The sequence below is a fragment of the Callospermophilus lateralis genome, chromosome 12 (genome assembly GCF_048772815.1).
Source record: "Callospermophilus lateralis isolate mCalLat2 chromosome 12, mCalLat2.hap1, whole genome shotgun sequence".
In the NCBI taxonomy this organism is placed as follows: Eukaryota; Metazoa; Chordata; class Mammalia; order Rodentia; family Sciuridae; genus Callospermophilus; species Callospermophilus lateralis.
This window is the reverse complement of record NC_135316.1, coordinates 65,775,169-65,792,159: the sequence shown is the minus strand read 5'-3', so window position 1 is coordinate 65,792,159 and position 16,991 is coordinate 65,775,169. Positions and strand designations below refer to the sequence as shown.

The window sequence follows — 16,991 nt, the reverse complement described above, 5'->3', positions numbered from 1 at the left end:
GAAATTGCATGAAAATGGAAGGAGACCCTCATTATTATACAAAATTACATATAAGAGGAAGTGAGGGGAAAGGGAAAAAACAAGGGGGAGAAATGAATTACAGTAGATGGGGTAGAGAGAGAAGATGGGAGGGGAGGGGAGGGGAGGGGAGGGGAGGGGAAGGGAGGGGAGGGGAGGGGAGGAGAGGGGAGGGGAGGGGAGGGGAGGAAGGATAGTAGAGGATAGGAAAGGCAGCAGAATACAATAGACACTAGTATGGCAGTATGTAAAAACGTGGATGTGTAACCGATGTGATTCTGCAATCTGTATACGGGGTAAAAATGGGAGTTCATAACCCACTTGAATCAAATGTATGAAATATGATATGTCAAGAACTATGTAATGTTTTGAACAACTAATAATAAAAAACAAAACAAAAAAAAAGAGATGCTAATATCCATTATACATCTTTTCTTGAAGAGAAATTCTCCTCTGCTCTTATTACAAAGAAATAAAAAATTTCAAGAATTTGTCTTTTCACAGATACCAGAAATAAGAAGCTTCTCTTTATCATTAAAGCTTAAGTTAATATATTTAACTATACGGCTTGTTGCATAATTATGTTACGACATATTGTCATCATGTAAATGTAGCCTAAAATCCTTCCCATAACAGGACATAAATAAATCCTCAAGATAGAAAACACAGAAACCGATAAAATTTCAAGAAAAAATAAATTACTATAACCATAATACACAATGGTAACATTAGAACTTTCTTATGTACTTCCTTTCAGTTTTTTTGTCAAACATATTTTTACATAATGGAGATTATATGTTCAATTCTGCATACACATTATAAAAGCATATACCACTGTTACTACAAACCCTTTGAATAAACATTACTTAAAATGATGTTCTAGGAAAATGCAGTATTTTGCTTTCTACCAAACTATCACTGTTTCCCCTATTACAGGACGTTCACGACATTTGTTCCCATTCTTCTTTTCCCCATACTTACAAATAGTGTTTCATAGCTATCTTGTACTTAAAAAGCTCTTTCTTGCTTTGATTTTCTAAAGTTATTTATAAAAGTGACTACTAAATCAAAAGTCACAAGTAGGGCTGAGGTTGTGGCTCAGTGGCAGAGCGCCTGCCTTGCACATGTGAGGCACTGGGTTCAATCCTCAGCATCACAAAAAAATAAATAAATAAACAAAATAAGGATATTGTGTCCATGTATAACTATATATATATATATATATATATATATATATATATATATGTATGTATATGTGTGTGTGTGTGTGTCTGTGTCTGTGTGTGTGTATAAAGTCACAAGTAATGTGCAGCTCTTGATAACAATAACAAATTACTAAGTGGCTGGGCCAATTTACACACAAAACAGCAAAATTTTAAGAGTGTTTCACTGGCCACATCCTCACCATATTCTCTTTTTTAACAAAAAAAAAATTTCTACTACTCTGAAAGACACAATGGTATTGTGTTCATTTCTTTGTTTTCTGATAATCAGTGAGGTTGGATATATTGTTTTTTACCACATTCTTTTTTCCATAAACATGTTAACCATGACAGTTTCTGAATACAAACCTGAAAGCAGATGCTGAAGAGAGGTAGTGTTATGTTTGAGAAAATCCTCATTAAAATTTTCTAAATCCTTGTTGACAAATATTTTCTGCATTTCTTGAGATAAAACCTTGCTCACAATGTCTGGAAGATTACTATGATCAGACACTACAAAAACAAAAACATTTGATTTTTTTGTTTTTCATCTGTGCTTTGAAAAAAATCAGTTATAAAACCTTTGTATTTAGTGTTAAGTTTTATATATTTCATAAAGTTACAAGTCAACATATCACTCCTTTGGAATATAAATAAATACATTCTGGCCTCAAAAACACTAATTTCTAGGGCTAGGGCTGTAGCTCAATGGTAGAGCACCTGCCTCACACACGTGAGGCCCTGGGTTCGATCCTCAGCACCACATAAAAATAAATTAATAAAAATAAAGATATTGTGTCCATCTACAACTTAAAAACATATTTCAAAAACACATTAATTTCTAGCATTTTTTCAGCTAACATGTTTAATTTACAGATATCTTCATTTAAATATGATAAGCATTACCTCTTTATTGTTTTTACATTATTTCAAGTTTCCTTGATATCCAGATAAATGGAAGACAGGTCATATTTGTTTCTCAATGAACATTATTTTTTTAAACTTACCAGATTTAGAAAACTTAATTAGACATTCATGTAACCAAGGGTTATTACTGTTGATAGCAAAAGCTCGTTTGACAGACTGCAGCATCAACAGAAACTTTCCTGTACCAGGAAAACAAAAATAGCATCAATATTTGTTTTTTTCTTCACTTTAACATTACTTAAACTCAATAACAAAATGTTAATTTTTTTTTATAACATTTGAAAGCAAAATTCAAAGTTAATTTGGGTTATCAAATACTCCAAAGGAAAGCTTGAAAAAATCATGAAAAACTGCTTCAGGTAAATAATCTGCATTATTATTCAAACTCTTCTTGTTTGGATTTGATTATTATGTTCTAATATATATTATCCAGCAAGTTTTTATTTTGTTTTGATACTGGGGATTTAATCCAGGTGTGCTTTACCACTGAGCTACATCCCCAGCCCTTTTGTTTTTCATGTTGAAACAGAGTCTCACTAAATTGCCTAGGACCTCAATAAATTGCTGAGGTTGGCCTTGCAATCCTCTTGTCTCAGCCTTTGGAGCCAGTGGGATTATGGGTATGTACCCTGCACCTGGCCCCTGAAAATTTTGAATATCAAAGGAAAAGGAGATAAACAGCCTTTGTAGAAGACCAAAATGGAACTCCTAAACAAAAATAGATATAACAAAGATTAAACTGAATATAGTCACCAATATAATTAAGGATTAAAAAACTGAACTCAAGACTAGGGGTGTGGCTCAGTAGTAGAGTGTGGAAGGCCCTAAGTTTGATCACTAGCACAGCAAAACAAAACAAACAAACAAAAAAAATCCCTTATTTATTACCTTTTCTAAAATATATTTCAAATGCTAATAGATGAGTGTCAATGTTATCAGCAACAAGATTCTTAAGAGGTATAAGGAACTTGATAGCTTCTTCTAATGGATTTTCTACCTATTTTAAGAAGCAGAAAAAAAAATTTTTATATTTAAGAACATCAATACAATTCAAATGACCCCTAAAATTTTATATTAATATACATCTAAAATAATTCAGTGTTTTTCATACAAATAAGCAAGAAAACATTTTAAAACTATTACCTACAAATTAACTCAAAGTGTGTAGTCAATAACTTCCAAAACAGACTTCATATACAGATATGAAAAAATCGTGCTCTATATATGTAATAAAAATTGTAATGCAGAATCACTGTCATGTATTTAAAAACTAAAATTAATTTAAAATAAATAAATAAATAACTTTCAAAGCAGATACAAACTATATTGTTTCCATGACTATAAAACCAAGGTAACTTTATAAAGATTTTTTTAAAAAGCCTAGTTAAAATTATTCCACAGACTAGGAAATTGTACACCAAGTACTTACAGTTCCTTATATATACTATAAATATTTAAAGCAAGGAGACAAATATAACAACATTTTATAATTGAAAAAAATTAATGGCAAATTTTAAATACTTAATATTAGTTTTATATAATGGCTTCTGATTTATAGATTTAAATAAATTATGTTTATGACCAGAGCAGAACCAAACAGCATAAATTTTACCAAATAATAGTAAAAGTAAGCTTATCTTACCCTTTCTAATTTTTCAGGTATAAGTTCTTCCTTAAGACCACTAGTTTCTTCTTCATCATCATCTCTTTTTTTCTTCTGACTTTTTGGTTGACGTTCCCTTTCTGCATGTTTTCTCTCTTCTTCTAATTTAGCCTTTTTCTGAGCTCTTCTCTGCTTGCTAAGCATTTTCTTCAATTCTTTAGTTGAAAGGTTTTCTGTAAATAGTCAATGAACAAAAATTTCTAAATGCTATATGAATATAGAAATGAAATCTTAGAAATTTGCTTCCCTATTGTTATTTTTCAAACATTCCTAGATATTAACATTCCAGTGAATAAAAAGTTGTACAGATAGTCTTCTCACTAGCACCTTCATTCCTTTCTTCTTTGTAAGTGCTGGGGACAGAGTCAAGATGCACTTTTACCACTGAGCTGTATTTCCAGCCCTTTGTACTTTTTATTTGGAGAAAGGATCTCACTAAGTTACCCAGACTGGCATTGAACTGGTGATCCTCCTACCTCAGCCTCCAAAGTAGCCGGGATTACAGGCATGAAACCAAAGTATCCTGCTCAGGCATTCTTTCTTTCAATAAAGTAGGTGCAAGAAATTTAGGAATATGTATTTTTCCCTAAGTGGCTCAAAAAATAAGAAAGACTACAAATAATTTTATTAGGGTGACTGAGAAGCACCAGCTACAGAGTATCAACTCACTTTTTTTTTTTTTAACAGAGAGAGAGAGAGAGAAAATTTTTTTTTTTTTTTTTGTAGATGGATACAACACAATGCCTTTATTTTTATGTGGTGCTGAGAATCGAACTCGGGTTCCGCCCATGCTAGGCGAGCACTCTACCGTTGAGCCATAAACCCAGCCCCTCACTCACTTTGTGTATCAGTTATCTAATATTGTCCTTACATCCACTTGACAATACATTTTTTTTCTTAATTAACTGTTCTTTTAATTATACAAATATATTGGGAAGGATGAGATAATTAGATACACACACATACACACATTGTGTACTAATCATACCTTAAACATGTGACAATACATTTTTCTAAGTACTTTATTTATGACATTCTGAAATTTGATGCTCCTTTCAAATCTTTTTAAAGCAAGTTCTTTTTCAGTTACCTGAATTTATTTCTTGTTGTTTGCTTTCATTGGTTAGAGGATTATCATATAATTTCAAGTATATTTCAATTGCTGATCTAGCAGCTTTGAAATAAAAGGCATGTCTTCTGAGAATATCTTCTAATCTCAAAAGGTCAACATAAGCACGAAGGGTCATCTTTCTCATGCAGTATGTATGGAAGTCAAATTGATCATCCGTTATCTCAAAAAAATGCTTAAAAACAAAACCACAAAATTATACCTTAGATTTATGTCAATAATTTCTGTCTTTTGAAAGAAAATTATTAAAAACCCAAAAAACAATTTTAAGAATCACAATTTCACTTGATTGCTTTCTCCCACTTTAATGTTATAAAGGAATTCAACTTGAAATTTCTCTTCCTAGAATTCATCCCCACTCCCTATAAATCATGTTTTAGGATGATACTCAGCTTCTATGCTAATAAGTCAAATGATCAGGTTATTGTTTAAAATCCAGATACCATATTTTAGTCTTAATAAAATATCTCTTTTGTATTCACTAAAAACCAACAAGACTGAGTTAAAGAGAACTCCAAATGAAGACTAAATATATATATTTAGGTTCAAACTAAATGTTACAAATCTAACTCCTCTACTCAATCCTGAGCTTAGGCAAGGCTTATTATCTCTATCCCCCTCTGTGGCACAAGGCCTAACACATAGCAGACATTCAATAAGCACAATATCTGCTAACTCTCAAGAGATAAGCTGCTTATCAGGCATGTGAACTTAAATGAGTCTTTTAATTCCCTAATTAATTCCCTTAATTATTTAATCTAGTAGGAATAAAGAAATCTACACAGCCAATTTCTTGGGGTTGCTAAAGGATCGAGAACCCATTTTAAAGTTCACTCTCAATAGTAAAGTTCTATACAGATCATTTTGATTCTCTTACTTAATAAGTAACCACATCTACCCATGTTTCATTTTTTGGAAGTTCTTAATCTCAAGTCTACATATAATCAAGGATAGTAACTTCTTCCTAACGATAGAGCTCAAAGATTTTATTCAATTTTCCATGGCTCCCCCAAAGATTAAAAACTAATTCCTTCCAATGAAAAGAGAAAATTACTCACCTAGACCTACAAAACAATTTTATAGTTCTCTCTCCTGCATGCATTTCTACCTCTCATTCTTTCTTTCCCCACTTTAGCTTCTCTAAAATCATACAGAAAAGTAAATGATTCAAAACACCAATGTAAATCAAGTTTTTTTATACTACTTCATGTTCCCTCCATCATCAGGGTCTAGTAACTCGCTGTGCAGGACATGTTAGTAATTATCCATAACCATTTGATAATTTTAGTCATCCAGGTAATTAGAAACACACTATACATATTACATTAAGTACCTGAAACTATAAGACAAGAATTCTAAGATAACAAGAATAGAGGTACAGTGTGGAGGACAAGAAATAGAAAGTAAACATTTCACATTAGTTTATACTTATTACTGAAAATTCATGCTTTAAGGGTGTTATATTTGAAAACTATTCATCCCAGCAATAAAATAAATAAATTCATGATAATAACTCTAACTTGGTTTTACTGGTTTTTTAAATCAAAGGATTACATATTTCAGAAAGCTGTTAGTAGTTTTACTTAATGTAAGTTATATCTAACACCATTATAATACTGACTGAGGAAAAATGGCAGTACTAAAGTCATGGAACACACAATGAGATGAAAAAAACCTAAAAGATTTCAGGGCATTTTTAAGCTGAGAAACATATAAAAAGGTAGATGACAAGCTTCAAGAAATATTCCTAGCAGCTTAAGTAGACATAGATTTTAGGGCGAGTCTTAGAGGGAACATATGAAATCACAAACATTTCAGCCGCCTCTTTATCAGTAACAGCCCATAGGCTGCCTCTCTCCAGTTAATGTCTTCCATAAACAGGGTGACAAGTTTATCCCAGTTTGCCAGGAAGCTTTTGCAGTTTTCCACTGAAAGCACTGTGTCTCGGAACCATTCACCCACTGGCAAATGTGAGTAGTCAATCACTATAGAGTAAGCTAATGGTGGTAAAAAGAATACTGCTGGATTATATCAGAAAAAGCAGGATATCACATCCATAGCTTATTTATACTTTTGCTTTGGAAGAAAAGACAGTAGTGCAAAATACTATATAAAACAAATAAATTATCTTGAGTTGATCTGTTTTTGGAATATAGACACAGAAGTTACAAACACAGAACTGAGGACCTATATAGCCTCCCCTCAGTCTCCCTCAAAGGTTACAGCTTACAAAACACAGTTCAATATGAAAACAAGAAACTGACACTGGTACAATATGTGTATACAGTTCTATGTGAATTTTTATCATGTATAGAGTCATAAAACCCTATCACAATCAGTAACTACTCCATCACCACAAAGTTTCCTTTGTACTGTATCTTGGACTGATTTTTTTAGTCTCTAAATTTGTAAAACATAAACATTTGCTAGATAATGAAAACAGATGAAGTTAGTTTCACTGCACTTCTGGACCAAACACCAAGGGTATGAATAAGGTCATCTATCAGCTCACTACAGAAAACTAGGATATCCAAACCTTAATATACAACTCATGCCCTGAATTCTTTCCCCTTCATCTTAAATACTAGTATTCTTTCTCCCCTGCCCCCATTCTTTTTGGGGAGTTGCTGGCAGAAACTAATGAAACTGTCAAAATAGGCTTGAATCAAATTAAGTCAGCAAAGAACTAAGAGGTCATTCACAGCTTTAGAGTGTATTTACTTTAGGAGTTTTATACTGGGCCCTCTCTTTTAGCCCAGATTCTCCTGTCCATCACTTCTCAGCATTCCCAGGTAAGACTATTAAGAGCTTATATGTAGAAAAGCAACCAAATCCTCTGGAGGGTTGTAGCTCAGTGGGAGACCACTTGCCTAGCATGTATGAGGCACTGGGTTTGATTCTCAGCACCACATATAAATAAGTAAAATAAAGGTCTGTTGACAACTAAAAAAAATTAAGGAAAAAATCCTCTGGACTTAAAAAGTAATAACTAGAGGAATAAGCAACTTTCTTTTATAGAGAATCTGTCATTAGAAGACATGTGAAAAGAACAGAAGACACAGAGACAAACCCACATAAATATGCTTATATGATACTAGACAAAGGTGCCAAAAACACATTAGAGAAAAGATGGCCTTTAAATGATACACGGAAAATTGGAAATCCATATATAGTAGAATGAAATTGAACCGCTATCTCTTACTCCACACAAAATTCAATTCAAACTGGATCAAAGACCTAGGAATTAGACGAGAAGCCCTGAAGCTGATAGAAGAAAACGTGGGCCCCACACTCCAACATGTCAGCTCAGGAACTGACTTCCTTAATAAGACTCCTAAAGAGCAGGAAGTAAAATAAAATAAGTCAATAAATAAGATGGCATCAAATTAAAAAGCTTCTTTACAGCAAAGGAAACAATCAAAAATGTGAGGAGAGAGCCAAAAGAATGGGACAGAATATTTATCCTCCACTGCTCAGACACGCCATTAATATCCAGGAGACACAAAGAACTCAAAACATTTAATACCAAACATACAACCCAATCAATAATTAATGAATAAATGGTTAAAGCAACTAAACAGATACTTCTCAAAAAAAGAAATACAAATGATCAACAAATATATGAAAAAATGTTCAGCATCTCTAGCAATTAGAGAAATACAAATTAAAACATTAGATTCATCTCACTCCAGACAGAATGGCAATTATCAACAATTCAAGTAACAATAAATGTTGATAAAAATGTGGGGAAAGGGTACATTCATACATTGTTGGTAGGACTGAAAATTGGTGCAACCATTCTGGAAAGCAGTATGAAGATTTCTCAAAAAACTAGGAATGGAATCACATATGACCCAGCTATCCCACTTCTCAGGAGATATTCAAAGGACTTAAAATCAGCATACTACACTGACACAGCCACATCAATGTTTATAGCCAACCTAGAGTCCCTTCAACAGATGAATGGATTAAAAAATGTGTATGTATGTGTTTTGGAGTATTACTCAGCCATAAAGAAGAATGACTATGGCAACTGTGGTAAATGGATGGAACTGGAGACTATCATGCTAAGTGAAATAAGCCAGCCCCCAAAATCAAAGGTAGAATGTTTTTTCTAATATGCAGAAGCTAATCCAAAATAAGCAGGGCAGGAGTGTTAAAATAAAAAGAATAGAAGAAATATTAGTGGAGTAGACAAAGGGAAATGAAGGGAAGGAAGGAGGGATGAAATAGGAGAAGACAATGGAATAAATCTGACCTAACTTTCCTATATATATATATGAATGTACCACAATGAATCTCACCATCATGTACATCTCAAAGACGCTAATTTAAAAAAAAAAAAAAACTATAAGTAAATATCAGAAAGATCAGTAGAGAAGAGGGAAGGGACCAGAAGGAGGGAGGAGAGAAGGGGAAGGGGAAATACTGGGGACTAAATTAGAACAAATTGTATTCCATGCTTTTATAATTATGTCAAAATGAATCCTATTATCATGTATAACTAAAAGGAAGCAACCCCCCCCCAAAAAAAAATAATAGAAGTCTTCAAAATCTATACTGCACAAGGCATTCTCAACACACAAAGAAGAATACAAGATGTTTTGCTTTCCAGAGTATGTCCCTTTTATGGGCTATGTCCACCCAACCACCCCTCCCCCAAATCATGTTGCATTCCCAGCCCCCAGTACCTCAGAATGTGAAGGTATTTGGAGATAACTGTCAAATAATTAAATTAAAATGAGGTTCATATGTTCATTATAAAAGATTAAATTTAATCCAATTTTTTAAAAAATGAACCTCATTTTAAATTTAATCCAATTTTTTTTAAAAAAAGAATGCATGTGTCAATTTGATAAAGATTAAGATGCAACAAGTTTTTATCTATCAGAAATCCTAGATCAAAGAATTAGAAATATATACATTATTTGCCCTGTTTTGCATATTAATCAATACTTATTAAATAATGAGAACTCAATCATTATTTTAAAAGGAAAAGAAAGAAAACAATTCTTGAAAGGCAAAAATAGTTCAAATGCTTTTCTAAACACAAGTTCATCAAGGTTGTTTTGCTGGGTTACATAACCTTATATATACTCTTTAAAATCCTACTAGAAGGGCAAGATAAAGCCAGAAAAGTCACTACAATAAACATTTCTAGAATTCTAATACTTCAAATTACATTACTAAGAGCTCATAGCAATATATATCCTTGTTGAAAGTGCCTTCAATGGAAGAATTATTGAATGCATTCTTTTATTTTACTTAATTTTTTTTTTTTTTTTAATTTGAAACAGGGTCTCACTAAGTTGCACAGGTTGGCTGGAACTTGTAGTTCTCCTGCCTCAGTCCCTAGTAAGTGGCATTACAAGTGTGTGCTACCACACCTGGCTTGAAAGAGTTTGGTTTCTTGTTGTTTATTTGGCAGTACTGGGATTAAAACCAGGGTCCTGAGAATCCTAGTGCTCTACCACTGTACATTCCAACCCATTTTTTAAAATTTTATATTGAGCAACTTCTTGCTAAATTGCCCAGGTTGGTCTCAACGTGCAATCTTCCTGAGGAGTTGGGATTACAGAAGTATGCAACCATGCCACACTTGAATGAATTCTTGAAGGCGAAATAAAGACTAGTCGTCCTTATTTCACCTTGTTTCTCATTTACTTCTATTTTAAAGGTATATTGCAATTTTATTTTTTGAAAGATGTTCATTTCCTTATTAAATATTTAAAACCCAACCATAAAGTAACTTGCAGATATTTATAAATCTTTGAAATTTGTAATTACTTCTAAATCTTTTCAATAACATCATTAAGAATTTTCTTTTAGATTACATTAATTTTATTAGAAATTAGGCAGCATTAAGTTTTCAGTCAATAAATATTTAATGATCCTATTTGCACTAAATACACTTCTACATATAACCACATATGTAAAATACACATCACATATTAATAATAAGAGTTAAGTCATTTTTCCTCATTTTTTAACTGATGTATTATAATTACATATAATGGTGGGATTTGTTGTTCATACATGCACATGATGTAACAATATAATTTGGCCAATATCATTCTCCATTATTTATTTATAGTATAGATATGTTCATTATAAAAGATTAGGTTACAGGTGAAAAAGTTGGCTCTCTTCTTATCTATTTTTAGATCTTCCTATTTTTCAAATGCCAACAGTAAACTCTGAAAAGACAGTTAAGTGTAGAGCAATTACAATTATGTAACATGACATAACCGTAATTAAGAGATGACATAAGTGTAATTATGAAAGAGTGATTTCTGCCATGTTTTAACCTTTGGTAACCAAGAATTTCTTATAACTTTTTTCTTCAAAAATGTTTTCTACTAATTAAATCATTTATTGAGGAAGTTTACCGGATATTACAGAATTTTCATTCCATGCTACTTAACCAAAATCACTACAAATTAAGGAAAAATAATCCAAATAAAACATAACAATAGAAGGCCTACTTATATTCTAGCAATTCTCAAAAAACAGTAGAAAGAACAAAGCAATATAGGAATTCATAGGAGGAAAATGGGATTTAAATTTGACATGTTCACAATTATAAATGATTCTAAGGATATTCAAATTTCACTTAAACAGAAAATTTGGTAGGTTCCTAATTACAGTTGTGAAATTACTAATCCATAAATGCCTAACAGCCTCTTCTTTCAGAAAACAATTTACTTCTTTCTGAAAATGTCCTGGTTAATAAAAATGTAGCTTTCCTTAATAACAAACAGGACACTTTTAAAATGAGGACATCTTAGGGAGTGCCTAAACATAGTTTTATAGAAATGAGGCCTAATTTAAACTAAAATGCCTGGCTACTTTACACATCTTTCAAGTGTTTTTACATTTTTCAAGGAGAAAATGAGAAAGATTTTCCCTAGAGATATAGTCATCAAGGTTTAAAAGGGAGGAAAAACAAACAAACAAAAAGAACCCAAAATAACAGTATTTGTATAAAGCCTCTGGTATAATCCTAGTCCGATTCCCATCAAAAGCCACCCCTTAAGATACAGCCTTCCTTTTGGGTAACAGCAGAAATTTCACATGGGAAGAAGGCCAAAGTGACTGCCATGGTGCAGACATCAGGCTCACCTGACTACGATGCCTGTGGTTTTATACTGCGTCAGCAGGGGAAGAGTGGAAGAGTGGTGCCGAGCGCCCCCACAACTGAGGGCTGCTGAGGACTGCCTCAGGGGTGCATTTGCGGCTCTTTTCCTCCTGTGGTCCATGTGGAAGGAGAGTGCTTCAGAGATGACAAAGAACAGGAAAACAAAAATTCACACAAAGGAAAAGAAAAGTCCCCTCTCTAAGGCACATCACACACACAATTCTAAAAGCAAGTAATAAAATAAGCCTGCAAACTGGCCATAGATTGCTGTACAGAGTACTGAACACAAGAACAAATGTCCTGGGAAGACGAACTGGAGAGAGGCTGACTGCGGACCAGATCCTGACATTTAAAAGGGAAAAGAAGTTGCCATCAACTGTGTGTCCTCATAGGCTAGTGACGAAAATCAAAAAATGGCCCGATTAGGAAATAGAAATTTTGACCTATGTTAATAATAGCAATGATAATTTATTAATTTCTCTTCTTCCTTCAGACAAAAAAATTTAGACATGTCAAAGGCATAACCATTTCAGGATCAAAAAAAGGAATCATTTTTCACAACTTCTTAATGTTTGGAATATTAAAGATTGAGAACTGTTTTCACAATGAAGCTGACAAAGTAGAAGAGGCAGATGATCACATGTAGAAATCTACCTGCTTTTCTTGCCACCTGACAGGAAAAAACTGAGGTCAAAATTGTAACAACTTACCCTCTCTACTTCATGGCATTTTTTCAAGGCATCCCCATATCTCTTTAGTCGCTGATAAGCTGAAATGCATTCTGTCTGAAACCACATACACTGCATTTCATTTAGGTTTTCCATAGCAGATGTTCCTTCCTGAAATGCAAGCATTGATAACTATAGGGGACAAGCAATAACAGTACCTAAAATTCGCATTTTTTTAAACTATGGCTACAAGTATCATTAAGACAATAATAGCAATTAGAAAATATATTAAATGTGCTTCCAAAGGCTCCTATTGGTTTTAAATTATATAATGTCTTATTTTTTCAGTTTTGTTTGAGTATTCAATACTTTGCTTTATAAAAAATTCTAGATCACTAAAGTTTAGCATTTAAATGCCAAGCTTTTATTTAAACTGTTTAAGGCAATCCTTAAGTTTTACCTATCTTCTGCCTTTCTTTTTCTTTTTTTCCTGTTACTTAATCCTTCCTTGCTAACTCGGGATCACTATTATACACATGAAAATTGTTGAATATCTTAGTAATAGTTGCAATGAAGCTTTTCAGTTTCCCAATCTCCTTCCTCCAAGTTAGGCTGCTACATGTTGTCTCTCTCTTTGTCCCTGCATATCTGCTTCTAACAGCACTGTCTCTTCTCTGCAGTGTACAAACAAAACTAACCAAATTCGTTAAGAATATTTGCTAATTCAGTTAGACTTGCACATGTTCATAATCCCAGCAACTCAGGAGGCTGAGGCTACTGAATCACAAGTTCAAGGCAAACCTCAGCGAGTTAACAAGACCCTATCTCAAAATAAAAAATTAAAAGGTTTAGGATATTGCTTGGTGGTAGAGCACACCTAGGTACAACCCCTAGTACTGGAATGAAGAAAAGAAGGAAGGAGAAAGGAAGATAATTTGTTAATTCAGGCTCAGTAGTAATTCTGAGAGAAGTTCAGACATGAAATACCCAGTTTCAGTGCCAAAGCACTGGGATTTTGTCAATTCAGAAGAATATATTTGAATTTGATTTGACTTTTTTGGTACTATGGGTTGAACCCAGGACCTCATACATGCTAGGTAAGCACTCTACCACTGCACTACACTCCCCAGCTCTTTTATTACTATATCCTGAGGCAGGGTCTCAACTAAAGCTGCTCAGGCTGGCCTCAAACTTGTGATTCTCCTGCCTCAGTCTCCAAAGTAGCTAAAATGAGAGGCATGTGCCACTGTGCCTAACTAGAAGAGATTTACTTTAAATACATGTGCATGAACCCAGGAAAGATGGCAAAAGTGCAAACAAAAATAATTTCAGTCTTCAGTTCTTTTAAACCCCATTTCAGGTTATCAGTTCAATTCTTATGATTCATTAAAAGTCTCAAAACTGTGAATAGAATTATAGATATATTTTATTTCTTTTTGACTGTGTATATTTTCGTTTTCTTGATGATTGCATGTTTTTATAAGAAAAATGCATTACTTTCACTTCAAAAAGTTCACCAAAAAGAATTATCAAACACACATGAGCAATTCTCTACAATTCTAAACTGTGAAAAAATCTTTTAAGAAGGAATTAAAAGAATTTCACTCATCCATTAGCAAACAAATACAAGCTAAATATTCAGGGTCATTAGCAATACCCTTCCCCTGGCTCAATGTGTTATCCACTACACATTATAGATTCACCTAACTAATGAGTCAACATCAATAAACTGAACAAGCTCTCTGTATAGCTAGACAATTTATCCAAAGTGGATGACCAGAGGCAATTATGTTAAGAAAGGTCAGCCACAGGTTTGGTGACTACTATCCTTAACCAATTCCTTTCAACCTTCTTTCTCATTCTCCTATGCCTATGAAGACATATCATGGTTGTTGTTATTTTTTAAGTCACTAGACTTATTTAACTTAAGTTTTATATACTAATTTTTAACTGTATTGTACTTATAATTCCTACCTTGGACTTGCAGGTGGTACTTTTCTCTAATATACTAATGCTTTTATGGCTATTCATTGTATTTTCTTCTAATCTTTACACCAGTGTGTAGTGGAAAGTTCACTTAAGAGCTTGAGTCCTAGCACTATTTATGATGTGACCAAACATGTTTCAAGTATTCTCTTCAGAACTTCAATTACCTTGCTGTAAAGTGTCAGGCACCTGAGTAAGTGCTATATGGATATAAATATTGCCGTTTTTCTAACTTTATTTTCTCTCCTAATACATATCTTACTTGCTATTCCTCTCCCCAACATGACTTGTCCTTGTACCTGCTATCAGTGCTATGGCATCTCGAGTTTTAGAAACACTAGTTATTGTAGTTTCTGTTACACCACTCTTGCTGATTTGACATATAACAGAAGTTTTAAAATCAAAGACATTTGAAATAGAATCCTCACTCCAAATGAATAATTAGCTGTGTTGACAGTCAGTGTGATACTTATCTCTCTAAACATTTTCTTTACTGTAATATAGGATTAAATGAGATAATGTATACAAAGTACTTAACTCAGTAGTTAAATGAGAGAAAAGGAGACAGATAAAGTGAGGACATAAGTACATATGTGAATATGTGTGTGTGTGTGTTTGTGTGTAAAAATCATTTGTCAATATCTAGTAATTTCAGACTTAAAGTTCAGCGTAGTTAATGGGTACAAATGCTACTTACTGTTATAATTTGCATTTGTTGATGGCTAGTGAAGTCATCTTTTTTGGCCTTTCTATTTTCTACCTCTTTGAACTAATTACTCATATACTTTACCCAAATTCATAGTGTTTTTTTCTTTTTCTTTCTGAGTTTTTATTTTGATGATATAGTTCCATGACATCATTTTTCCAAGTAGTTTAATTTTTACAACAGAAGATCAAGCTATTCTGTACTCCTAAATTATGAGATTATTTCTTAAACATATAGACAAAATTAGAACCAAGTTAACATTTAATAAAGTTATAACATTTAGGTGGTATACTGGTGCTGCTATATCTGTGATACCTTAGCATCACAGGATACAGCATTAACTTATTTTCATCCTAAGAACATACTGACAAACACCAACACTAAAACCTTTTAATTTTGTACATAATGTGATTTCAATTTTATACATAATATGATTATCTGGAGATACAAGTTATTTATTCCAAATGGAAATCAAACTTACCAAACATGGTTCCCTCATTATTCTCAATATCACATTTAATGTGCATTGGGCAATTATTTCAGTGAATTCTTCGGAGTTCTTTATAACACTTTGTCATTCTTTAATTTTCCCTGTTTATTTTCTCATTTTGCTTATAGTTATTTTTTGTTATAACATTTAAAATTTAATATAGTGAAGCATATCAATTTTACGCTTTTGGTATTTTAAGAAATGCTCCAGAGTGATTGGATTTGATCAGTGCACACAGAATTCATATATGGAGGTAGTACACTGTATACCATTAATATGTGCAATTATTATTTGTTAACATAAGTAAATAAATAGATCTAATCCCTCTTGCTCCTTTTAAAGAATGAAAAAGAAAACACTTCCTACTTCAAGCATAAAGAATATTTCTTTAGTCTAAAGACAGACTCCTATATTTTCTTCTAAAAGTTTTAAAGATTTGTTTTCCTTATTTAGATCTTTAATCCACTGGAATTAATCTGTGTGCAATATAAGACAGGGATGTCATTTAATTTTTTTTTCAACATAGGTAACTAAATTCCCCAGCATTATCTTTTCATCTACAATTTAAAACTACTTCTGGCTAAAACAGGTTTCCAAATACATGTGAATCTGTTTCTAGGCTTTCTGTTTTTTTAATCTACTTATCTTGTTTACTATAAACATATAATACTTTCATAACTTAAAATAAAGTCTACATAGGGGATTGGGGTTATAGCTTCAAAATACAGTGCTTGCCAAACATGAGCAAGGCCTTGGATTTGATCCTTGGCACTGCAAAATAAATAATAATAATAAAATCTATATAGAAAAGAGTATGAAAGGATAGAGAATCAAACAAAGGAATGGACATTGAGCTCAACTTTTGGTGGTAAGGGGGAGAGACCAGTAACTGAACCCAGGGCCTTGCACATGCTAGGCACACACTCTATCACTGAGCTATATCCCTAGCCCAAGCCCAACAATTTGAGAGAACTTAAATTCCTGAATGTAACAGAGACTAGTAGTGCACAAAAATTAGTTTCACAGGGACTGGGATATAGCTTAGTTGGTAGAGTGTTTGCCTC

At 32.9% G+C, this 16,991-nt stretch overlaps 1 protein-coding gene across 2 annotated transcripts in view; it reads right to left on the bottom strand.

Annotated features, from left to right (window-relative positions):
- Naa16 (N-alpha-acetyltransferase 16, NatA auxiliary subunit) overlaps nucleotides 1–16,991 on the bottom strand; it is a 58,293-nt gene that overhangs the window by 3,325 nt on the left and 37,977 nt on the right. The window contains exons 13-18 of one of the 2 annotated variants that reach the window (XM_076871922.1): nucleotides 12,788–12,916; nucleotides 4,901–5,114; nucleotides 3,790–3,983; nucleotides 3,036–3,144; nucleotides 2,228–2,326; nucleotides 1,590–1,733 (exon numbers count right to left, since the gene is read on the bottom strand). In XM_076871922.1, coding sequence (XP_076728037.1) covers nucleotides 1,590–1,733; nucleotides 2,228–2,326; nucleotides 3,036–3,144; nucleotides 3,790–3,983; nucleotides 4,901–5,114; nucleotides 12,788–12,916 — 889 coding nt within the window. Of the gene's footprint in view, nucleotides 1–1,589; nucleotides 1,734–2,227; nucleotides 2,327–3,035; nucleotides 3,145–3,789; nucleotides 3,984–4,900; nucleotides 5,115–12,061; nucleotides 12,213–12,787; nucleotides 12,917–16,991 lie in introns of those variants that run through there. The other variant, XR_013092855.1, reaches the window with a different exon arrangement.